At 44.2% G+C, this 24942-nt stretch overlaps 2 protein-coding genes across 10 annotated transcripts in view; both read right to left on the bottom strand.

The window, feature by feature from the left end:
• Window positions 1-10216: 10216 nt before the first annotated feature.
• mlnr (motilin receptor) lies at window positions 10217-13931 on the bottom strand. The gene is made up of 3 exons (XM_040188091.2): window positions 13745-13931; window positions 12345-13175; window positions 10217-10837 (listed from the first exon to the last, which is right to left on the bottom strand). Exons 2-3 carry the CDS (start codon window positions 13120-13122, stop codon window positions 10530-10532), a joined length of 1086 nt encoding a protein of 361 aa, XP_040044025.1. The 5' UTR covers window positions 13123-13175; window positions 13745-13931; the 3' UTR covers window positions 10217-10529.
• A 1911-nt stretch (window positions 13932-15842) lies between these two features.
• Window positions 15843-24942, bottom strand: part of fndc3a (fibronectin type III domain containing 3A) — a 41053-nt gene continuing 31953 nt past the window's right edge. For all 9 annotated transcript variants that reach the window (XM_040175536.2, XM_078102575.1, XM_078102731.1 and 6 more), the window contains 9 exons: window positions 23986-24091; window positions 23574-23749; window positions 23271-23384; window positions 23012-23161; window positions 21862-22202; window positions 21011-21223; window positions 20570-20736; window positions 19403-19527; window positions 15843-18337 (listed from right to left, as the gene is read on the bottom strand). In XM_040175536.2, the coding sequence (XP_040031470.1) occupies window positions 18014-18337; window positions 19403-19527; window positions 20570-20736; window positions 21011-21223; window positions 21862-22202; window positions 23012-23161; window positions 23271-23384; window positions 23574-23749; window positions 23986-24091 (1716 nt within the window). In that variant the 3' untranslated portion in view covers window positions 15843-18013. The remainder of the gene's footprint in view (window positions 18338-19402; window positions 19528-20569; window positions 20737-21010; window positions 21224-21861; window positions 22203-23011; window positions 23162-23270; window positions 23385-23573; window positions 23750-23985; window positions 24092-24942) is intronic.

The raw sequence follows: 24942 nt of genomic DNA, 5'->3' as shown, positions 1-24942 counted from the left end.
AAAGGGCAAAGCTCAAAAATAAAAGATGGCGGACGAAACTCTGTAGAATAGGGGGTCCCTGCTCCATCTCGCCATCAGTTTGGGGGTCCTTGGCCTGAAAAACGTTGAAGACGCCTGGTCTAGAGGAACTATAATGAAAAACGTTTGAGAATTTACTGTAAAAAATAGTGTGCTTTCCTGTATATTATTAACCAGCCGTCTTGTTTTTTTTATCAACTACAATACATCGGTGGGAGAACATTTCTCACGATATCAGTGATATTGATAAACTATCCAAGTCCATGAGCCCAAAACCCTTTTCTTAAAAACAATTAGCCTTTTCTGCTTCTAGATGCTGAAGTCACGATTGTGTTTGTTGCCTTGTTGTCATCCAGCTTTGACAACAACAGTGCAGAAGGGAAGTTAGAGGGCACCGACACGCAGGGAGGCATGATTGCCAAAAGCGGTGGACTGGTTTAACAATTTCAGGCGTTTAGGTTTGCACAAGTTACATTACCTCCCACTTCTAAATTCTCTACGTTGTCCTCCATTGCTTTGACAGTTTTAATTTTTGCCACAACCAGACGGTTGGTAAAAGCATTTGGGTTTGGCGAAGCGGAGAGAGACAGCGATGGCACCGGAGGCCATGAAGAGACCAGAAGGTAATAATAATAATTGTTGGCGCACATTTAAGTTGTTTTGTACTCGTGTTTTCCGGCGAATTGTTTGTGTCTTAAAATAAAAATAACTTACTTTCAAAAACTTCTGAACTTAACATCGGATATGTCAATCCATTTATTTATAACAAAAATAACAAACAATTCGGTTCCCAATCCGCCGTGCCTCACGGTCAAAAGTTATCTGCCTCGCTGTGCGCCACACCTGCACTAATTAGCCCTGGCGTTAAATAGGCTGGTGGCAAAAACAGCGCCATCCCATTGCCGTATTCAGAATGGCTCCAACACAACCGGCCCCTAATTGTTCATGGCACTTCAAGACATGACAATTACAAACAATTCATGTATGGAGACATTCATACAACAAAAACAACGTTTGCAAACAAAAATAATAAACAAAAGCAAATCAACCCTCTTTTGGTGCATTTGTTTTACTTTTACATTGACTGCTCTACCAATAGTCCTAGTTTTGTCACTGGTCTTTCAATTACATTTGTTTTGGTTTTGATTTGCACAGATCTAACTATGCCTGATTTGTCTGGAAAGGATTTAATAATCCTTCCAATCATCCAAGAATTTCGTGGTGCTGTAGCATCTGCAATCAAAACAATATCTCCTTCCATAAGATTACGTTGTGTTTTGTTCCACTTTTGTCTTTCCTGTAGCGTTGCAAGATTATCTTTGTTCTGGAAAAGGTGGACGAAAGAGTCTGAGCCTGTTTCCATCTTCGTCTTACGTACTGGTCCTTTTGATCAAACAGACCTGGAGGCAAAACTGGTATTCTTTTCAAAGTAAGAAGATGATTAGGTGTTAGTGGCTCTAAATCATTAGGATCCTCAGAAACTCTCGTAATTGGTCGGTCATTCAAGATTGCTTCGGCTTCGCATAAGACTGTGACTAACGTTTCATCAGTTAGAGTCTGTAGATGTAAAACAGATACCAAGACCTTCCTGACCAGTCTGATCATGCTTTCCCAAGCACCGCCATGATGGGAAGCTGCAGGTGGGTTGAACGTCCACTTGATATTGTCATGAATTAAAGCCTTCTCAATTGATCTGTGGTTTAAATCTGCAATTGCTCTTTTTAGTTCCTTTTCTGCACCTGTGAAATTTGTGCCATTATCTGAGCGAAAGTGTGCCACGGGTCCTCTTCGGCATATGAATCGACGAATAGCACTGATGCAGGAGTCTGTGTCTAACGAGTGTGCCACTTCTAAATGAATTGCCCTGCTGGCCATGCATGTAAAGATAACTCCATAACGTTTCACATAAGAACGTCCTTGTTTTACCTCAATAGGCCCAAAATAGTCCACGCCCACGTTAGTAAATGGAGGGAAGTCTGGAGTAATCCTCTCTTTGGGAAGATCCGACATCTTTTGATCACACAATTTTCCTTGGTGACGTCTGCAAAAAGGACAATTTGACAAGATTTTCCTTGCTGCTGCATTGGCATGAGTGACCCAGAACTTCTCTCTCAATTTGGAAAGGATGTAATTTCTCCCACCGTGTCTTGTCTGTTCATGAATATTTTTAAGAATTAACATGGAGATGTGCTGATCTTTACACAGGATGACTGGATGTTTGCTCTCTTCGGGCATTGCAGTCCTGGACAATCTTCCACCAACTCTTACCAGTCCTTCCTCTAAGACAGGATTCAGCTTGTAGATAGGGCTACACCCTTTTACAGGTTTTCCTGTCTTTAGTGCACAAATCTCAGTGTCAAATCTTTCCCTCTGACAGAACTGAAGGATAGCGTTTTCTGCTGCTAATAGATCCTCCGTTGATACACGTTCTCGTTTGAACGACCTTCTGGCTTCCAACATTTTTCTGTCAACATCAAGATTAGCCATTCCATCTTTCACAAGTTGCTTCCTTCTTTGACTCAACTCCAATAGAGTCCCTTTGACCAACAGCAACCATGCAACTGCAACTTTCAACCTTTGCCAGTCAGAGAAATAGGTGATGAGTTGGCTGGTTGCATTATCCTCTTGAATGGTTATTGCGTTTGTGGAGATTTCCACTTTGACCTCTGGATCATCCTCCTCCAATGTGGACTCCAGTTCGTACTGTAACCATGTTTCTCTTGCTCTCCACAGGAATTCTGGACCTGATAGCCATGTTTTGCTGTTCAAAAGCTTATGGACTGTCAGTCCTCTAGATGCGTCATCTGCAGGATTTTGTTTTGTGTGAACATAGCGCCACTGTGCTGGCTCTGAAGATTCCCTAATGATGGCTACTCTGTTGGCCACAAATGTTCGAAACCTTTTGTTTTCATTGCTGATGTACTTCAAGACTGTAGTACTATCAGTCCAGAAACAGGATTCTGACAAAGAAAGCTGTAACTCTGATTTCACCATCCTGTCCACTCGAACAGCTAAAACGGCAGCAGTGAGTTCCAAACGAGGAATGGTTACGGGTTTAAGAGGTGTTACTCTGGACTTTCCAAGAAGAAAGGAAATATGAATATGACCTGCTTTGTTCTGTAACCTTAGGTAAGTTACCGTGCCATATCCCCTTTCGCTGGCATCGGCAAAGTGATGCAACTGGGCGTGGACTGGTGTTCCAAAGTCATGTGGTTTCAAGCACCTACTCACTTGGAACTCTGAGATCTCTTTCAGGTCAGTTAGCCACTTTATCCACTGCTGTTTTAAGGTTTGTGGAACTTCTTCATCCCAGCCATAGTTCCTTTTGCACAACTCTTATTGTACTCTCTTATTAATTATTGTACTCTCAACTCTTATTAATATGTGCTTGGCTGGAAGAAGGACTGGCGCAACGTACCCTAAGGGATCGTACACTGCACTAGTGACTGATAGAATCCCTCGCCGTGTTTGCATCCGTTCTTTGCAGTTCACATGGAAGTTAAACTTGTCATTTTCCAGACACCAATGTAGCCCCAGTGCCCTTTCCACCGGAAGTTGGTCTATGTCCAAATTTAGTTCACTCACACTTTTAGAATGTTCTTTCTCAGGAATTGTTTCAAGGACTTTGCGACTGCTACTTATCCACTGTGTAAGATGAAACCCTCCTTTCTGGCAAAGTTCAGTCAGGTCCTGGACAATCTGTACTGCTTTCTGCACAGACGGTGAGCTTTTCAGACAATCGTCCACATAGAAATTTTTATATACCGTGTCAATCACCTCCTCCGAAAACCCATTCCGACTGTCCTCTGCTGTCTTCCTTAGAGCATAACATGCACAACTAGGCGACGACACTGCTCCAAAGAGATGTACAGTCATTCTATATTCTTCAACTTGCTTGTGCAGATCTCCATTAGGCCACCACAGGAACCTTAGAAAGTCTTTGTCTTCGTCGGCCACTCCAACTTGATAGAACATAGACTTCACATCAGACATAAAAGCAACTGGTTCTTGTCTGAATCGTAGAAACACTCCTATTAAGGAACTTGTAAGGTTCGGACCCTGCAGAAGTTGTTCGTTCAAAGACGTTCCTTTAAACTTAGCTCCACAGTCGAAGACAACTCACAACTTGCCCTTCCGTGGGTGATATACTCCATGATGAGGTATATAGAACAGGTTATCTTCTCCACAACGCAATTCATCCTGTGGTACCATTTCTGCATAGCCACTACTGATGACATTTTCAAGAAAGCTTGTGTATTCTTGGTGGAATTTCTCATTTCTTTCCATTTTCCTTCTTAGTCCAATGAGGCGCTGTTGAGCAATACAACGGTTGTTTGGCAAAGTTACCTCTTGGGCTTTAAATGGCAGCTTTAAACTGTAATGTCCGTCCTTTAACTTTACAGATTGATCCATTATTTTAATGAATCTTGCCTCTTGCCTTGACATTTCTTCATTGTCGTCGGCGATTTTCTCATTGAAGTCACTTTGGTACTGCTTCTCCAATAACAGCTGAAGTGATTCTACAGATAATCTGTTTACAGAAACAGAAGGATAGCCAATGCCATTCCTATTGTCTTTGGAATCCTTTCCTAAGCCATTGATCACCCACCCTAATAGGGTTTTAACAGCAAAAGGACCCTCACCTTGGCTATTCACAATTTCCCATGGTTCTAGCAACTTTGAAGCATTAGTACCTATTAATAACTCCACGGTAGCATCAATTTCAGGGATTTCAATGTGATCAAGGTAAGGCCACTGTGATATGTCCTCTGGTTTTATGATGTTTGCTGTGTCAACTGGCATCTTTTTCTGTGTGTAAACATTTGGAAGACTGTAGTACCTTGTTCCATTAAGGCTAGCTACTTCAAGTCCATTCACAATGTATGTTGACACTGATGTCTTTGGGCTCATCGTTAACAAACCTATTTTTGACTTTGTTCCAGTAAGATTAAGTCTACGCATAAGAACTTCAGAGCAGAATGTGGATGTCGAGCCATTGTCCAGAAAAGCATAAGTCTGAATGACCTTGTTGCCCTTTTGTGCTTTTACCTGAACTGGCAGGATGGAGAGCATTCCACTACCACCGGCCCCGGTCTGGCTCCCAAATGTCTGAGCTGACACAAGCGTATGGTTTACAGCTGGTTTAGGTTCCTTGGGATAGATGCCACTGCTGTTCATCGATTTGTCCACTTGTTTGACGTGAATGTGTAAAGCTGTTGGATGGCTCCGTTTGCATTTTTCACAGGTTTTCCGCTTATCGCAATTTTTGCTCAAATGCCCAATGTTGAGACACCCAAAACATACTCCCTTTTCCTTTAAGAAGTTGATCTTTTCACGATGTTTGTTTTTTGCAAGTTGTTGACATTCATCCAGACTGTGATCTTGCAAACAGAATAAACAATTGATGCCGATGTTGCTCTCCCTGTGTTTACCTTCTTGTGTGTCCCTGCGTTGCACTTTGCTAACAGCACAGACGTTTGTAGCAAAGTTACCTTGCTTCGACCTAGGCTTGGCTGTATACACATCCCTTTTAACCTGCCTCGCTCTTTCAGTAGATTGAATATCACCAAAAATAGGATCAGACAAGATTTTTACTTCATATTCCACAAAGTGTACAACGTCTTTAAAGTTAGGTTTGCGGAGTTGTCGCTCCCGAATACCGCAAGCAGAACTTCTAAATTTTTCCCTCAACTTAAAAGGAAGTTTTGAAACAATAGTTGAGGTTAGCCGGCAAGTCCAGCTCTTTCATGTCCTCCAAATCTGACATTGCATTATAGCATCCACGTAGAAATAATGCATAGTCCTGTAGAAACAAAACCCCTTCAGGCTTCACCACAGGCCAGTTGAGAACCTTTTCCATATATGCTGCTGTAATCTTTGTTTCATTGCCGAAGTGTTCCCGTAGGAGAGCTTTAGCTGTTTCAAAACCTCTCTCCGCACTCATATGTAAACAGCTTTGCACAAGGTCGTGAGGACGCCCCCTGGTGTACCTTTCCAAAAAATACATGCAATCCCCTTTAGATGCAGCTTTCTCCTCCACACAATGCTTAAAAGCTTGCATGAACATTTTGAACTTCAATGGGTCACCTTCGAAAACAGGTAGTTGTCTAGGTGGCAGTTGGCTTGCTTTGTGTTGTTGTAAGAGCAGCTCGGATATTTCATTTTGCCTTTGCAGAATCTGTTGTGTAGAATTGTCATCAACTGCATGTGCAACATTAGCAGTAGATAAACCTTTATTACTCATCAATCTTGTAGATTTTTCAAACTTCGCCTCAGAAACGTTAGGGCTTTCTTTTGATTTTTGCTTCTCAATGTACGACTCCATACCATCCTGATCTGAAAATGTTTGCAGTACTGCCAATTCTGCATCTGAGGCTTCAATCTCAGCATCCATTTCCACCTGTTCCAGTTTTTTCCTTATTGATTCCACCTCCCTTTCCAATTCATGTTTCTTTTTTAACGCTGCTGCACGTGCTATGAGTGCAGCTTTCCTGGCTTTTGCTTGCACGTGTACAACTTCCAATGCAGCTTTGCTTGATCGACTTGATCTTTCACTGGTACGGCTTTTAGTGCATGATGATGTACCAACATTTGATACACTATCCGTTGGCTTTAGATCATCCTCAAGGGCAACGGTTTCAGTAGTACCATTGTTTGCACTCTTAAAACGATTTTCTACGCAATGGCAAAATTCGTTCACACTTAACAGCTTTGCGTTGAACCAGGTTTCATGCCTTTCCTTTTCACCTACGGGTAGCAACTCAAGCAGTTGGTTATGTGCAACTTTTGCGTCTTTAATCAAGGCTTGATATTTGCTGAAGCTACCTTTTATTTCAGCTTCATAACCAGACTGACACATTAACCCTTGAACAGTTTGTTTTATATTGGCAGCTTTACTTAACTTGGATTTCCTTAGTGTCTCTAAGCCACCTAGTTTGGAAAGCAGTACTTTGTGTCAATTTTACAGACCTTTTTTTCACAGAGGCTTCATCCTTATTAACCTTTTGTAAGTCAGCTGACACATTTGTTACCTCACTACCTTGATGATCTTCATCCATTTTACCTTGTTTTCCAGTCAACCACCCAGAAACAGCAATATTTCACAATATCATGAAAACGAGCATCAGAATAAAAAACAAACCATTAACACTTTCATTTTCTTGCAAACCCAAATGTCTCTTATTTCAAGTCCTCGTTGGAAAATGTCAATGTCGATAAACCAAATGTCCATCCATTGTGTTCTCGTTAGTCCTGCCGTGTACACTTTAATAACTGCAGGCAGCTCTGCTTCATTCCTTCTTACTCGTGTGTGTCAACTGCTCATACCTCGCGGCTCGTTCCAGGTCCAACCAACTTTTCTTCACTTGGTGACGTAGTGTCCAATCCTCACTGACCAATGTGAGAACGCTCACCAACCTCCGTCGTGACCGAGTTCGGACAGCCTCACTATCCACTGTGAGGCTCCAGCGTAGTTTCACCGACATCCGCTACCAATCACCGCTACCGGTCACCGTCCTCCGCCGCCGATCCCCGCTACCGGTCACCGATCTCCGCCCGTGGCTGCTCCACTGTCCAATGTGAGACGCGCTGCGCCCGTAGTATACGACTAACGCTATATCCAAAGCACGCGACAGCGTTTCCATTCAGCCGATCGCCGTCGAAGACAAGGTGCTCAAACAGCACAAGGATCGTGCCGTCTAAACTTGATCGGTCTTTTTCTCATACTGAGCCAAACTTTTGACTAATTGTTGGCGCACATTTAAGTTGTTTTGTACTCGTGTTTTCCGGCGAATTGTTTGTGTCTTAAAATAAAAATAACTTACTTTCAAAAACTTCTGAACTTAACATCGGATATGTCAATCCATTTATTTATAACAAAAATAACAAACAATTCGGTTCCCAATCCGCCGTGCCTCACGGTCAAAAGTTATCTGCCTCGCTGTGCGCCACACCTGCACTAATTAGCCCTGGCGTTAAATAGGCTGGTGGCAAAAACAGCGCCATCCCATTGCCGTATTCAGAATGGCTCCAACAATAATAATAATGAACCTCTGCAGACAAGAAAAGTCCCACAGACCCGTCTTCTGGATAAGTAATGCAACTTCCTGAGAACACATGCATGGACCAGAAGTCACCGGGAGCCAAACAGGAAGAGAACATGAGTGGCTGATAATTTGTGGAAATGGGCTGAATGGGGAAGAATTTTTACACGAAGAGAAAACCAGAGACCTCAAACGTAACGAGCATTGTTGAAGCCGTTTAACAGAGATGTTTCCCTGATCTAAATCCCACAAAAGGTTTGATATTGTTACATATTAGTCATTTTGACTGCATAGTAAATACATTCTGTTCTCCCCTGACATCAGTAGCGTTTGACTCCTCCCTCTGGTGGAAAAGACCATTACACTGAAATGCATCAGAAAACCACCAAGTTTCATTTGGAGATGAACGTAACAGAGACCGCGAAGCAGTGTGTCTTGGCATTACAACGGTTAATCTGGAGAAATATAACTTTTATTTTGAGTGTGTTCCATAGCAGATACAGTTGGCGCAGACTGGAGTTCACCAACTTTGGATCATAGTAACGTTAGCTAATTTGATTTTAATTAAAATCTTAAATTCATCAGGGAAAGACTATGCAGGTGCTTGGAGCGATAAACTAAAACACAACGTTAAGAAATATAACTTTTCTGTTAAGTGTGATCTGCATCGCTTAATCTCCATACCGCCGTTTTTTTGTCGGTGGTAGCGGGTTAAGCGGCACTCGCTAAAATGACATCGATAGTCCACCAAATTAGCCAACGCCAGAGTACAGACTTCTTAGCTTGCCTCAGGACTGACTGTGTACCCAGTGAACGGCAGCAGTAATTTAACATCATTACAGTAATTGTTTGATTACTCGTCTGTTTTGAAATAACAGTATTTTTTATCCTAATGAACATAATACACCTCCCTGGAAACGTATTATCGCATTTCATCCATTATTTCAAATGACTTCTGTCATTGAAATAAACGAGTGTGCGATGGGTTTGAGGTCCCTGACAGAGAAGAAGTCGTGACCTGAAGGTTGAGTCAAAACAAACCAACAGTACCTTTCTGAGGCTGAACGATTCCAGGTGGTGTGAAGAGGGCCTGACGGGGGGAGATGACGGCTCTGGAAGAGACCCGGCTCATGGACACTCTCCTCGTTATCAGGGAAGAAATGAACCATCAAAGGAGTCGTGAGACCCGCTGATTCTTCCCCAGGTGATGGCAAGATGGAGCGCGGCATGAAAGCTTTTACCCGCTGCTTCAGACAGCGATGAATGGCTCCGTGTCATGAGGGTGAGTCAGCCTTTGTCTCCCGATGCTTTATGTGCATATTCATGAGGGTTCTTTTTAAAGAAGGAGATGCATGGCAGAGCATGGAAATCTCTGAGTTTATCTTGGGATATTGTTCAGGATATAAATGGCCAACTTTGACCTTTGACCTTACCTTCCTCGCCAGAGTGCGTGAGGTGCAAAAGTGTCCAATTTCTAATCCAAAATGCGACATCGCAGGAGAATTGGAGATTATGCAAGTGGAGGCGATAAAAGCAATAAGCCCTGCTGCTGCTGACAACGTAATATCTTTTCCTCCTCTTTGAAATGCACTTAGAGCGGCCATTACTTTGAATATGGTGATGCAGGGACGTTGGCTGCCGGCCTTAATCTAACTCAGAGGCCAGGTAATATAATAGCTGTGTCAGATTAAGGGATGGCCGGCACGTACGCAGGCCCCAAAACCTCAGGGCCCAGGTGGCCTCTGTTTCACGCACACAGACATCAACTGCGCCATTTTTATAACAATGTGCTTTTATGAAGTTTATCTCTTTTTTCACTAGAGATAAATCGTACAACACACAACCCTCTAAAAAAACACACAGACGCACAAACAAACACACCCAATGTCACAGCTGCACAACTAATGGACCAAAGCAAATAGGTTAACTTTTTTTTTTTTTCTTGATTTATAGAAGTAACACACAAACCGCATTAAGACAACTGCACACTATACGTTAAACAAATCCAATCTTACAACATTACAAATAACCTGTCATGTAAAATCCGTGGTTAATAAAGAGACATCACTTTGTAATGGCTGCTGTGGATTGATGGTAATTGTGAACTGAAACAGTGCACATGCTTGATGAGAGCAGACATCAATCAGACATACAGCGGCGCACAATGTCAACTTTATTTGTACGAGGTGTAACACTAAAATCGGACGACGTAAATGAATTCTTATTTTTCTCACGTTTGGAAAGGAATCATCCAATTTCTTTTAACAAAACGCCTCCGAATAGTAAATCGGAATTTGCATTGTGAGGCAAAGCTTTCAGCCCAGCTTTCTCCCTGAAAGAAAAAAAATAATACACATCTCCATCGAGCTTCCTCTTTAACTGCAATCCTGGACCTGGAAGAAACCTGCAAACTCTCCCCCCGGGTGAAAAAAAACACGAGAACATTGCCCAAGAGCGCGCCGAGGCCCCTCACACCCCAGTCAGGCTTTCATTCAGGGTGGAGGTGTGGTCGATCACGCACAGCTGCCTCTGGTCGCGGCGGGCCTGTCTGGAGCGCTGGTGCAGCAGGAAGAGGCGTTTGGCGGCAGCCCTGTACTTTCGGGACATGAGGTTGTAGACGACGGGGTTGATGGAGGCGCTGAGGTAGCAGAGCACCATGGAGGCCATGTTGAAGTTCTGGCTCAGCATGGCCGTGTCGTAGTCGTCCACCTGGGCGAAGAGGTTCCTGCCGATGTGGTAGGGCAGCCAGCAGATGATGAAGGCAAGAACCACCACCACTGAGCGAGAGACAAAGTCAAGAGAGGGGGATCATTTTTATTACAAGGCGGATTTGGGGAGCAGCTTGGAAATGACGCTTTTCCCCCTTTTTGCTAAGAGTTGGAGGAGACGATTTATGCCGAATTCTCCATTTGCTTAATCCTAAAACGAATGCATCACACGAACAGACGGCTGCTTTGACATATGCATGTGGCAGTTTGCAAAAATATTGTTTCTTGTAATGTTAAAGGTCGTACTTTTATTTTATTTTTCAAAAGAGCCCTCACAAAGTAGCAAGATGATCAATACACCCAAAATGTGAAATAACACATAAATAATAGTATTCTTCTACGTCTGTTCTCTCCGGGTTAGTTTATCAAAAGACGCAGAAAAAAATAAATAAAGATAAATTGGTTTTGAGGATCATTAAGAAACACATGATCTATGGTCACCATTGACTTTTATTATGACCGGCAGCAATTACCATCAAAAGGGCTTCTCCTTCAACCCACGCAGCGACAAACACGCTCGCACCACCTGCACGGTCTCCGTGAGTGACGGTGGCCTCCAATTGGCCCCAACAATTAAGTGACACAATTCACATTTCAGAGCAAGTGAGCTGAATGGAGCATTTATGCAGCAGAAACACGTCACAAAATCAAAAAAGTACAGAGGTTTATTAGGCTTCTACAAGCCAGAAGTCTCTGGGGAAGCTAATCACTGAGTCACTGGAATTGATCAAGAAGCCCCCGCAAATAAATCACCATCACTGAGTCCGATGGGGGCAGTCATTTCTATAAGGATGACAAATGTCTGTTCAGTAATTAAAAGAGGAGTATATCTGGCTCCCCGGGAGCCTAATTATCGAACCAGCAGTCATCTATGAATTGAAGACCTACATGAAAGACTAACATTGATTTATGGAAGGATATGATGACGATCCAATTTAGGATTCAACAAATGTGGCTACAAATGACAGAAAGTCTAGCAACGTGAGCTCTGTGCACTGTGTGCTCGGCCAATGAACAGCATTAATATCATAATGGCTGCATCTGGATTGGCCTGACCACGGTCCTTCACTGCAAAACAGGGTTCCCTACGACCTGCAAATTGAACCAATCAGTGTGCGCAGGGACAGGAAATGATTAGCTTCAGACAAAACGCAATAAAAAATACAGCTGGATTTCATAGGACAAGGTTAGCTGCTCTAGGTTTTAAATGTCGAACAAATCAGTGCTTTAAGTATATGTGACAATTTGAATTTGAAATGTGGAAACACGCTCAATGTAGCGGAAGTGCAGAAAACGAGGAACCCTACATTCTTCATCCATCTGTCAGCCTGTTAGATTTTCCGCCTCTGCAACAATGAACGGCAAACCGACTTGGTAAGCAAGACGCATTTCTTATTTTTTTACCTCCAAGGAGAGTTTCACATGCTGTCATTCCTGCTTCTGAATCTGGAGTCCGGCAGTGGAGAGCAGAGACTTTTAGAAAGCATGGGATAAAAACACATGTATCTGCACTCACCCAGGATCTTCACTGTTTGCCTGTGTGATCTTTCACGGGCCAAAGCGCCTCGCAGGTCATTTTTGCTTTTCCACAACTTGCACCCGATGGAGCCGTAGAGGAAGATCAGGCAGAGCATGGGGCAGAAGAAGTAGGTGGTGGACACCCACAGCATGATGTGCAGCTGCCCGGAGCTGATGGCGTAGTTGGTGTGCTTGCACTGCCTGGTGTTGTAGTCTGGGTGTGTGTCGTTATCATACTCCACCCCGACCAGGAACAGCGTGGGAGCCGCCGACACCAGGGCGAAGGCCCACAGGGCCAGGATGATGTACTGGACCCGGCGCCTGGTCACCACCACCTTGCTCCGGAGGGGGAAGCTGATGGCCAGGTAGCGCTCGATGCTCAGGGCCGTGATGTGGAGGATGGTGGCCGACGTGCAGCCCTCAAAGATGTAGTGGTAGAAGCGGCACACCGGCTCCCCAAACAGCCACGGCACGTACTTCCACAGGCGGTACAGGTCAAAGGGCAGACAGAGGAAGATGACGAGGTCAGACACCGCCATGCTAGACAGGTACAGGTTGGTGGTGGTCTTCATGTCCTTGAAGTGCTGGATGATGAGGATGGTCATGGTGTTGCCCGTCACGCCGATGATGAAGATGAGGATGCAGATGACCGTGACGGGGATGAGGGTGGAGGTGGGGAACAGGGAGCCCTCGAAGTGGTGGTCGTCTATGTTGTACTGGTCCATTGCCTCCGCTCCAGGAGCATGAAGGTCCACCTGGGGTCGGGTCCAGGGCATTCCTCCCTCCGCTAAGGGCACTGCGGAGCGTCGGATCAGCACTGAACAAGCAGCTGAGGAGAGAAAAAGCGGAGACAACTTTGTTATATCTCTCTAAACTGTACATAATAACTACTTCACATTTCTTCTAACATGCGGTGGGGATTTTACAGTATTTGTTTTAATTCCAGGCAGCTGTTGGCTTCTATTCAATTATGCACGTTATGAACATCTGCTTGCGGCGGAAGCTTGTTGCTAAATATTGCTAATTCACCTGGTAAATATTAAGTCTGCAGTTTATTTTTCACGATTACAAAGGGAATTTCCACTGATTTTCCTGTATATCCTTCCATCGAGAAATATAGATAAATTCCCAAGTTAGTCGGACACATCTAAATAGTTTACACAGAAATGTATGGAAATCAGTGTAAAATACATGCACATATATGTATATATATATATATTCATTGCGTTGAGTATATATATATATATATATGAAGGGAAAAGCAACAACAAATTCAAGTCAATATTAGGCAAAAGCAGGTTGTAGTGAAAGGGCAAAACCACTGGAGTGATGCCTTCACTTCAAATATAAACACACAAAATAACATCCTAGCTTGAAATAAATTGCTCGTAACTTTACCTTTAAAACTGAGCTGAATCCCTCAAACCTTTAAACTTTTTTGGGTCTCTGTTGTGTGTCGTTGGAGAGCAGCAGCAGCAGCGGCGGCAAAGAGAGAGTCTCGTGAAGTGGCAGAGCCGGTCCCTGATGCTCAGAGATCAGTCGAGCTGTGGTGACGAAGCAAGGAGCACCTCCTCCACACTACCATGTGAAGTCAGGGAGCACCAGGGGGGTTGTCTGCTGTGTGTGTGTGTGTGTGTGTGTGTGTGTGTGTGTGTCTAAGTAGTCTTTAATCAAATGACGAAGGGACAGATGATGGTGAAAGTCACAAGAGGGAAACAATACGATTTGAAGGAACCTTTCCCACCAGCTCTGCTCCTCTGGGAGAATAAATGCAGATTGAGGATCCTACTAATCGGGACTGAGGACAAATACGAAAGACGCACACATATAAAAGGGGTGCAGCTGTATTAACTAATGCACAGGCCTGTGATGTCCAAGGGTGTTTGCCAAGCTGTCTGGTAGAAGTCACTGAAAACCAAGTTGCGTGTTTGAGGAATTGAAAACCAGCCAAAACTGTCCGTCCTCTTGGCCTCATGCCGTCACGAACCAACCTGCTCATCTCCTCCTCTTCACCCTCACGTTGTCTACCAGGCTCGTCTTAATGAACTGCTACGCTGCTGGTTAAGAAGAATGCCTCCTTAAGAAATTACAGTTTAGTCAGAGCTTTGAGGGGTAAATAGGGACTTAAAAGGTCAAAAGTTGTGTGAGTTCTTCGACCTGGTTCACAGTTCTGCGTTTCAATATTAAAGTACCAGCTTTGGTTAAGTGTAAGTACACAGTGTTCTTGACTTTGCATCCCAATGATTTACAAATTCTGAGGTTTTCAGCTCGATTTCATTCATTGCGTTGAGTGTTTAGAGCTCTGCAGATCAGTTTGACCACTAGACAGCACGCCGGACTAGTGGGTTGCGAGTAGAAAGGTCATGAACCTGGACTGCAGGTTATTTTTCACTTCCCGATCTACAGGTTTTTCTGTATTGTGTCCGAGGAAACAATGGTTGCCAAAAGCCCGGCAGACCTGCTGGGTGGCCAGCGGTGTTGGTTCAGAACAACTATTTCAACTTCCTGAACCTTTTGAGGCAAAGAGTCCCACTGACATCGGGGTGTTTTTGCATGTTTACACTGAGCTGACCCACAGCCGAATGCATCACTTTGGCCCTCGGAGCGGCGGCGGGAATGTCCCTCCTCCACCATTGTTTACTCCTGACAAAGCAACACGGCGACGACAGCTTGTTTGCACTTTCTTAGTTTTTTTTTAATTATAACTTGGCAGTCCTTCACTGAACCAGAGCCAATGTTGTACGCTGAAACGGTGACGGAGGCGAGCCCCCTTTTTTTTTTCACCCTGGTGAATCATTGCTCACTTAGGCGGTGAGCAGGCACTCTTCCATCTTACTCCAGAGGCTTTCTATTTCACAATGTTTGGGGAGCGGACCCGAGGAGGGAAATGGATGGGAGCTTTTTTGCATTTGCTATACAATGCTGGTCTCCTAGCAACGGAGATGACCTTTACACAATGAAAGCAGCCGGCAGGGTCATCGCATTTACCTGTCGGGACATCGCGCACTGTGCACAGGATGCGATCCGGGATGTGGAGCTCGTCTTATTTGTTGTGGTAGAAGGTTTTTAGGCTTTAGGTTTAACTAAAATATAGTAAATACATCGGTTTCCTAGGGGAGAGGTGTGCTTTTTAATTTTGCCCCCCGTGAATACTTAAAGACAAAGCAGAAGGCCACCGCTGCTTGGTGTCTCCCCCGAGAGCGTTACAGCACTTATACCACCTACTTGTTTCCAGTGAGTGTGTCTGTTTTACCGGAGTAGATTATGGAGCTTCAGCACGCAGCAGCTAAGAGAAGTAATGTTGTTATCAATTAAGGCGGCAAGTAGCACTTATTTTTATGGGGAAATAAGCTGCTATTTTATCTGAAATATTTTCTGTTAATGGACATTGATGTAAGCAGATGCCTAAATTGTTTAACCTGGCAGCCAATAAAAATTATTTAAAGTATTTAATGAGCAATCAAAAGTAAAACATATGGCAGAACTTCAAACACGATTAAGAATTATAAATCTTTTATTGTGCATGGATCCTTTGTAGATATCATGGCTATACAGATACACTTCAGATACATAACTATGATTATACATTTTTCCCATAACGAACATTTTAAAGTGATATGTCTGGTAGTATGTATAGTATAACAAATTTTCATTTTGGAATGTACGGTGTATGAGGTAACTGCAAACATTCAAATTACATAAATATGGTCTCTATTTTTGTGCATATTTTACTCATTTTGTCAATCTCCCCAACCAAAGGTGGTAAAGCCCAGGATGGAGAGGTGTTAAAATGGCACATGTTGCAATCGCTATCAAAAATAGGAATTTGATTTCTTTAAATGACGAGGAGAAGACATCTGCAGAATGCCCGAAAGACCAAATCACGTAATTATCCGGGACGTTTTGCAAGGTACCTGTATTTCATTTTTACAGTTGTAACAACAGTTATCTGCCCCAAAAACCAGACAGCACTAGAGCCTACAGCCAGATTACCACTGAAAACTCAGCGTCAGATATCCGTCACGAATACTTAACACACAGAGAAAAGGCAAATTTAGATTCACAGGAAGTACATGATATAACACATTTTTGTATTTGCCATTTGCGTTACATGATTCATGAGTACTCAGGATTTATTATTTTCTCTGGAGAGTATTAACTTATATTACTTCAATATTATAAAAAAATATACTTCACACATGTATGACCGGACAAAAGAAATCAAAAGAAATCACAACACATAGAACTACTTTGCATTTCTCTCCCGATTACGTATGGTTACTAACATCAAATAAGTGTTGCAAAAAAAGAAATAGCGTAAATAAAACGCATTTTAAAGTTTACACTTAAAAGAAAAGAAACAAAAAAACTTAACTTAAGAGAAATTAAGAAAATTCTCCCGAGATTTTTTTTCCTCTCCAATTAAGGCCTCTGAAACAACTGGTACAGACTTTTTTTTGTTTTTTTTTAATTCTCTTTTTTTGTTTTTGCTGAGAATATCAGCTGTTTCAGTGACACATTATGTGGTACTACAACTTTTAAAAACACCCAAAACACATGTAGGGTTGCACAATCTCAAAGTGTTTTCTATAAAATGCATCACAAGACCAAGACGCACGCAGCCAGTCGAGGTTTTCTTTCACTAAGGTGCAAAATCAATTACTGGGGAAAAACAAATAAAACAAAAACATACAGGTAAGCATACATTTTTTGTGCTGAACAACAATATTTCAGAGTAAAGAAGCAGTAGAACTATATGATAGTAAAAATAATTAGAATCCGCTGTTAGTTTGGTTGGTTGTTTGTTTTCTAACCTTATATTGATCCCCCCCCCCCTCAAACTTACAGGTCCTTGTGTCGTCACTGTACAAAAATATACTAACATTTTCCAGTCATTTTTGCATCCTTAAACATTCTGAACATCAAAAATTTTGGAAAGTGCTAAATGAACGCTCTATAGTGTGAACAAGATTCTTGCTCCTGTTTCTTCTCGCATTAGAATCCTTAAACTTCAGCAGGGGGTTGAGTCCCTTCGTCTAGCCCTGAAGCCTTCCCAGCCGTGTACCTCTGTGGACTACATACAGTATACACATCTGGACACATCTGCAAACACTGGCCCTCCAGCTCCCAGGATCAAACCGCACATTGGCTACAGACTCACCTACATACTATTTCTGGAACACTATCTAAAGCGGTTTCATACTGGGTACATAAATGGAAATATAAATAACGACTATCTCTATACATATAGATATATCTATATATATATCCTGTTATCGACGAGGACGAGAGTCGAAGCACCTCTCCCTCACCTTCTCCCCATAATAAACCATTTCTCCGCACTTTCTTTTGCGTTGGAAGCCGTCCACGATGAAACAAACACCACAAAACTGGGCCCCTGTGACCAGGAGTCACGTGTACCAAGTAATGTGTTGTATCCTCCAGTTTCAACTTACACACTACCCCTCCCTCCATTCCTTCGCACCACAATGCAGCTAAACGGGATTACTCTGTTGACAGCAGGTGGGGGCAAGAAGGGACGTAGGGGGGCAGGAGGGCAAAAGACATAAAAAAAAAAAAAAAAAGGTACAAAACGGAGAATACAAAACAACATAAAGAGAGGGAAAGAATAAAGCTATAACCTTGCAGCTGGGTGGTGCAAACTGCTCATTTAATGACAAAGTACTGGATGACAAAAGCGATGAGGATGGCGATGACGGCAAACACCATGAGGAGGAGGAAAGCGCACTGCTCGTCCGTCATGCTCCGCCTGCTCCGGTTGGACTCAACGCCGGCCCTGGAGCCCGAGGCGGATGCGCCGGCGCCCACCGCCACGTCGCTCCGCTGGGGGGAGAGGGTCACCGTGGGGCTGTAAGGGCCGCTCAGCTCCGGGGCGTCCTGGCACTGCCTGATAGCGCACACCCTGAAGCGGTAGTCGCTGTTGGGCTGCAGGTTCTGAACATGGAAAGATGTTGCGGAGCCTTTGTAGGCCTGTGAACGAGAGGGCAGAGAAGAAGTAGTGTGATTTAAAACAAAGATAAACGTGAACTTTGATTAATTAATTATCGGTCTCATCTTAAGCCCTAACATTTATGCTCATACGTCACTGAGGGAAGGCTGTAGTTAAGCTGCTTCAAGCCATCCTTAGTAGAATTTAGGTTGTATTGCTCAATTTAACTTCTACTGGAAACTAAAGCCGACAAAAAGATTTTCATCTTCCTTTCTCAGCCTAAATGGATGAAATTGCCTTGCGGCTCATTCAAGCATATTATGGGCAAAACAACAAGTTACGCATCCCTCATTTACAGAATGATTTATTTCAGAGTTCGTTGTCAGCGTGCATGAAGGGGGAAGCCAGCTGCCTTTGCCGTTTACGCAGCTGACACACCCACTCGTTTCTAGACAGACGCGAGTTTCTCTTTGGTTGCTTTTAAATTATTACAGCAAACCTAAAAATATATTAAATCAATTCTTAATTCATATTGCTTGGAAATAAGGACATAAATAAAGAAAAGCAAATTCAAACCACCAGGAGAAAATAAAAGTTGCGTATATAGCAGCCAAACTACACTAGCCTAGAGGGTACAAAGACTAAGGCAAAGTGCCTCAGTCCAGAATAAATGAATAACTCCCCTTTCTGGCACACGGCCTCCTGAGTCTAGGCCACTTGGAGTGACAGTAAGGAAGAAAACAAAGTCATGCCGGATGGCAGCCACATATTTAAACTCCCCGATTCAATTGACATGTATGATATGGGGAGATTAGCACAAGCCTGCAGTGGCCATTACTCCAGGTTAACATGACTGGAGGCCAATGAGAGGGATGGATGTGCTGGACGCATGGGATACCTCATAGATCCATGACCTTTACATAATGGGCAATTCAAAGCCAGCGGTGACTAATGCAGACGGCCGTGGTGAAGACATTAAGGCCCCCGGATCCATCTGTATCCTGATCTGCATAATCCGGCCATTGTGATGAAAGCTAGGTCAGCCACAAGTAAGGACATCAAACACAGAGAGGTGCAACCAGACCTCCTCGCGACAACAGCCGTACCTGTTTGAACTCAGAGTTCCCCATCATGCACTGCAAGGTGTATAGGATCGGGTCTCCCTTCATGGGCGGCAGGGCCTCCCATGTGACTTCGCAGGAGTTGTCATCCAGACGTTCCACTTTAGGGACTGGAGGTGGGAGGAAGAGAGGGCATATGTGTTAAAAAGTGGTGGTGAAGATGGGAGACCTCTGCAGTAACTCAACATCTGCTACATAAATAAAGAAAAGCCAATTCAAACCATCAGAAGAAAATAATTGATTGATAGGAATCCTTTCTCAGTCTGATTGATCAATTAATAGGAGTTGCTGTTGAGTTACTTGATCCATCATAAAACCAAAAATGGCATCAACATCTGCCGGCGACAAGTCTCGTGAAGTTTGAAAAGATAAAAGCGGTGCACGTGCTCGCGTACTCATGCAGTGTAATCTGAAAAACCTCAGCGATATTATTAAGAAACAAACCACGTCTGATAAAGCTGGTTGTTGCTTTTAATTCCTAAATATAAAAAAAAAAACTAAAACCATACCAGACAAAATACACATCAAACTCACAACCAACATTGAATCAGAGCGTTGGGGGATTCTCACAGCGCAGCTGCTTTAATACAAGAGAACTCACTTTGATACGAGCTAAAGAAGAGCCCTGGTGTGCCAATCGTGACACAACACAGTGTGCAGGGTTTGAATTTTTTGACATCAGGATGTAGAAACAGTTGAATTCAAAGAGTTAATCCTGGAGAGTGCACTTCACCGCGGGGGAAACAAACATTGTCGAGTAACACAGACAAACTGCCACATGACCGCTTGAATCAAGGGAGGCGCTGCTATGAGAATAAAAACCCACGTCCTGATTACCCACTTCAATGCGTGGGATCAAAGGAGGCTTTGCAAAGGCTGGTTGAGACCAGAGCACAGCGGCGAAAAAAAACATGCCTGACTCGGGATGACAGCCGACAAGAGAATCTCGGGCTGCTGCGTCCTAATCAAATGCAAGTCCCACTTGAGTCAACTAAGGTTACAAGCTGAACACGCTGGCTGTGTTTGTAAAGATAATAAGAGCTGATTGCATTGGGGGGAAGGGAGACAGTGAGGTAACCAGATGGAAATAGATATATTGCAAGAGATATAGAGATAGATAGCTGGAGAACGGATGAAAGACTTCCACTGTACCTTTCACGGGGACTGGAGGAGAGCGTGGGGTGGTGAACGTGTAAACAGTGGAGAAGGGCCCCTCGCCCGCCTCATTAAAGGCCTGGATGCGGAACGTGTAAGAGGTAGACTCATTAAGCCTCTGGACTTTGTGAGTGTGGCATGGTCCTTTATACAAGGATAGAAATCTGCAAAGACAGAAACACGGGGAGATGGGGAGGATTTAATGAGCAAACCGTGACAAGAAGCAGACGAGACGAGGGACTTCTGTGCCAAGACATATCGCACATTATCCGTTCCTGTCTCCCTGTGAGGACACTCTGTCTGAAGCATTACTTCCTATGTACCCCACCCTCCTCGGTATAGTCATCTGAAGCTTTCGCTCAAACACCGGCCTCCCCTCTTATCGGATCATCTTTTCCGCGTGGACGCTTCCGCTCGTCTGAATGATGGGCCACTGACCTGCCGCTCTTGTCCCCCATCTGCAGCTGATACTGGAGGGCGTCCGAGGCGGCGGCTTTGGCTGGGCCGTCGCCCCACTTGAGCCTGAGGGTCTGGTGGCTGAAGGCGGTGCACTCCAGGCGGGGTGGCTGTGGGGGCAGGGGCTTCGTCTTCAGCTTAAAGGTGTGACTAAAGGGCCCCGCTCCCAGGCTGTTCAGGGCTTGGATTCGGATCCTGAAGAGGAAGCGGCGGAAAGAACATCAGACAGTTGGAAGGACTTAGATGACCGCGGCAGAAACAATGCAACTGGGGTGGCACACACTGATATTGGCACATTTCACGTTGTTTCACGCTCTTTATGTGATTGTGAACATACTCTTCCAGCCTAAAAGCTTTAATTCAATCTCAGTCTTTATAAGTTCATCATGAAGGGTAAAAACATGTCACTGTCCAGCTTCCCTCTTGAGGGATCAATAAAGTATCTATCTATCTATCTATCTATCTATCTATCTATCTATCTTCCACTCCGCCGCCTCTACACGGCACTGCTGAGTGGGCCTAAAACATTAAAATGTATTAAACATTACATTACATTACATACATTAAAACTAGTATTAAATACACACGTGGGGATGACCATCTTAAAACATAAATCCACAGCGGATATTTAACTAATCTTATTTTGTGGCAGATGTGCACCCTAGTGTGCGTGTAGTGTGTCTGTGTGTAGTCTGTGTGTGCGTGCAATGAAGTTGTATCACACTCGTTCACACCAAAATCCAACAGTTCCAAAACTGTTTACACCTGAAAGGTGCAAAGTTGTGTGGCACAAGTGTAACACATCATCTGCGGTCAGAGGAGGAAGCGCCGACCTGTAGCTGGTGTCGGGCTGCAGATTCTGTATGATGTGTTTGGTGACGGGGCCGACCGCGACGGGCTGCCGCTCGCCGAGGTCAATCAGGTAGGAAGTGATCTCGGAGCCATGGTCACACGGGGGCTCCCAGCTCAAGCCCAGGCAGCTGGACGGAGAGTAGAGAGGGGGCGTGCGGGAACCGTCATCCTCGTCTTCCTCGTCCTCGTCTGCCGGGGCCTCTTGCCTTCGCAGCGCGGACTCCTTCAGCGCGTGGATGCTGCTGACAGCCGCGGGCACGGAGCAGGGCGTCTGGCACAGCACCGCCTCGCTGAAGGGCCCCAAGCCAGCCAGGTTCCCAGCCTGCACACCCGAGAGGGACAACGTTAAGCCAACGGCACGTCTCACTTGGGACGTGAGAGGACACGTGTAACGACCATGTTTTAGCACAAGGGGGCATTCCAATGTAAACATGACTGCTATGGGCTTCGAAGTCTTAAGAAGCATATTTTTATTCTCTAGCCAAACCATGAAATGTGAACAAAAAGATTTTAGGGTTTTATGTTTTTTGGATGAATGTCTGGTTATATGATCAAAGTGGGATTTTTAGGTGGGGCCTGGACATGAATACTGCTTCTACTATGCAGTAACAGTTACGTATGGGGAAATGAACACACTGCAGGTGTGAAAAACCATAATCAAATAGTGGGGGTCACTCCACATTATTTTTTTTTGTACCAGAGAAAGTGCTGCAAGAGCACGGCACAATCTGACATTTCAGCCTGAACCAGAACCCAAGAAATAAAGCCAGTGTTTTAAGGCCAGCATCTGTCTCTCCTTCTGCACGAACACTGACAACGTTGACAGTCTAAACTGCATTCAGTGCAAATGTAGTATAGAGACATGGTCTTAGTTGCTGCTATATCAGCACAATCCTCATAAGACGTTATAAAGTCAACCAACTACACTTTAAGATGCTCTTGGCAAGCATTAGTTAGCCAATCCATGACAGGCAGTGAGACACTAAATTTAACCAATACAGCTGATCCTAAAAACGTAATCAGCATTTGTTACACAGTCGCTTAATATATTCAAACTGATTTGTCCCTTTGCACCAATGTGAGAAGAGCATTACTTTAAAAAGTGTTATCCAAGAGCTGATTTCACCTCACCTGTATCCTACAGAAGTAGTTGGTCGCAGGCAGCAGCCACTTAATTTCGTGGCTGAGCCCTGGTCCACTGTAACACACCTGCATGCTGCCCTCAGCAGCGCCCCACTCCAGACGAAACTCTGTGACCGGCGCTCCGTTGCAAGGAGGGGCCTGGAAGACAAACACCAATGAGAATGACGATACATATCCTCCGAAGGATGCACGAGTTATTATAATGCGTTTGTGTCAGCGGGGGGAATGGAAGTGGAGCTAGTTTTACCTCCCAGCTCACAACAACACAGCTGGGGGATTTGCATGTGGTGGAAGGAGCCTTGCACTGCTCAGGGGCCCCGGGTGCAGTTGTAACCTCACATCGCTCCGACAGCGGTCCAAACTATGCACACACACAAAAAAAAAAAAAGAATTTAATATACACAGAACCAGTCAAAAGTTTGAACTTCTCATTCAATTAAATGAAAATGTATCACTGTCAAGTTTTTAGATCACAATTAGTGAGATAGGGTTGAAAGATTATTAAAAACAATTGTGTTATTGATGGATCAGGGATGACGGTGCTTCTCACCCCGGCTTTGTTCGCTGCTTTGAGCCGGAAGCTGTAAGTTTTGCCGGGCATCAATCCTCCCACGGAGCAGTCCAGCTCTGGACCCTGGTGAACCTCCCTGCTCTCCTCAGACTGCGGCCCACTCACTTCTATGCTGTAGCAGGACACCACGCTGCCTCCGTCTACATTCGGGGGACCTGGGAAATGTGTGCGTTTACAAAATCAATATACATTAAAAAAACAATGATACAGTGTACACACACACACACACACACACACACACACACAGGGACAAATGTGCAAACAGCAAAAAGTAATAGAAACGGCATTATCAAAGCCCACTGCTTTGTGGTAGTTTACTCGACAAACAAAACGCATCCACAGAAGCTAGAATGCATCCCACACAGATCTGAGTCGGAGAAGAATGACTCACCCCAGCGCAGTTGCACCTCCCTGGCTTTGGGCTTGCCCACCAGCCGAGGGGGCTGGCACGGCCCCGGGGGCACCGCAGGAGTCTGGACCTGAAGGGTCTCCGACAGCTTGCAAGAGAAGACAACACACCAATTAAAACCCGGCGCCAATAACAATTTCCCAAACTCACGTGTCTCTCTCTAACACAACGCAGTTGGTAAAACTGACTGATCCAGGCCACAACAGACCAGAAAGCGTTGCTTAAAGGGCTTTAATGCATTGCTTAAATGACGCCGGCATGCAGAGCCGTGGATGAAGTTAGACCAATAGTCTAGCGAGAGAACAAATTTGTTTTTCAGAGACAACTTCGCTTTGACAAAAGGCAATCATGGGAGTGTTGTGTCACATTGTGCTGCACCAACAGACACCATGAGTCACGGTTCTTGACAAGTCCCATCGTGAATGAATGCATGCGCTAACAGCTGATGAAGAAATTAATGAAGAGTGTGTTCACTCAACTAATTAAGGAAAACATCCTCTGACACATGCACAGGGGGTTAATCGATTAGTGGGCTTTTGTCTTGTTCTTACACCCCAGGAAGCATTGTTTAATCTCCCAACATAGAACACTGGCTGAATAACAATTTCCTTTTAAAACTCACCCTATCTAGGCCTATCTAAAATGCTTAAAAGTTAAATGTGCCAGATGAACCGAGGGATGTGGTAGAGATTCACGACTACCTTAGCGTTGCATGCTAAACTGTACAGCTACATTGATGTGGACTGCTGTAGCCAATAAGGCAAGAGCGTCTGCTTACATATCGGTTGTGTGTATACAAAATACGCCGCTCATCAAATCTGTGTCACAGATTCTAATTTTGAGAATAAAAAGCAGGCACACGATTTATTTCTACCTGCAAGCAAATAAAATTGTAACTGATCAGCAAACTCTCGGACTCCCTGTGACAAAACTCTGGGC

Source organism: Gasterosteus aculeatus, chromosome 1 (genome assembly GCF_964276395.1).
Source record: "Gasterosteus aculeatus chromosome 1, fGasAcu3.hap1.1, whole genome shotgun sequence".
In the NCBI taxonomy this organism is placed as follows: domain Eukaryota; kingdom Metazoa; phylum Chordata; class Actinopteri; order Perciformes; family Gasterosteidae; genus Gasterosteus; species Gasterosteus aculeatus.
The sequence above is the reverse complement of the archived record's forward strand: the minus strand, read 5'-3'. Positions and strand labels throughout refer to the sequence as shown.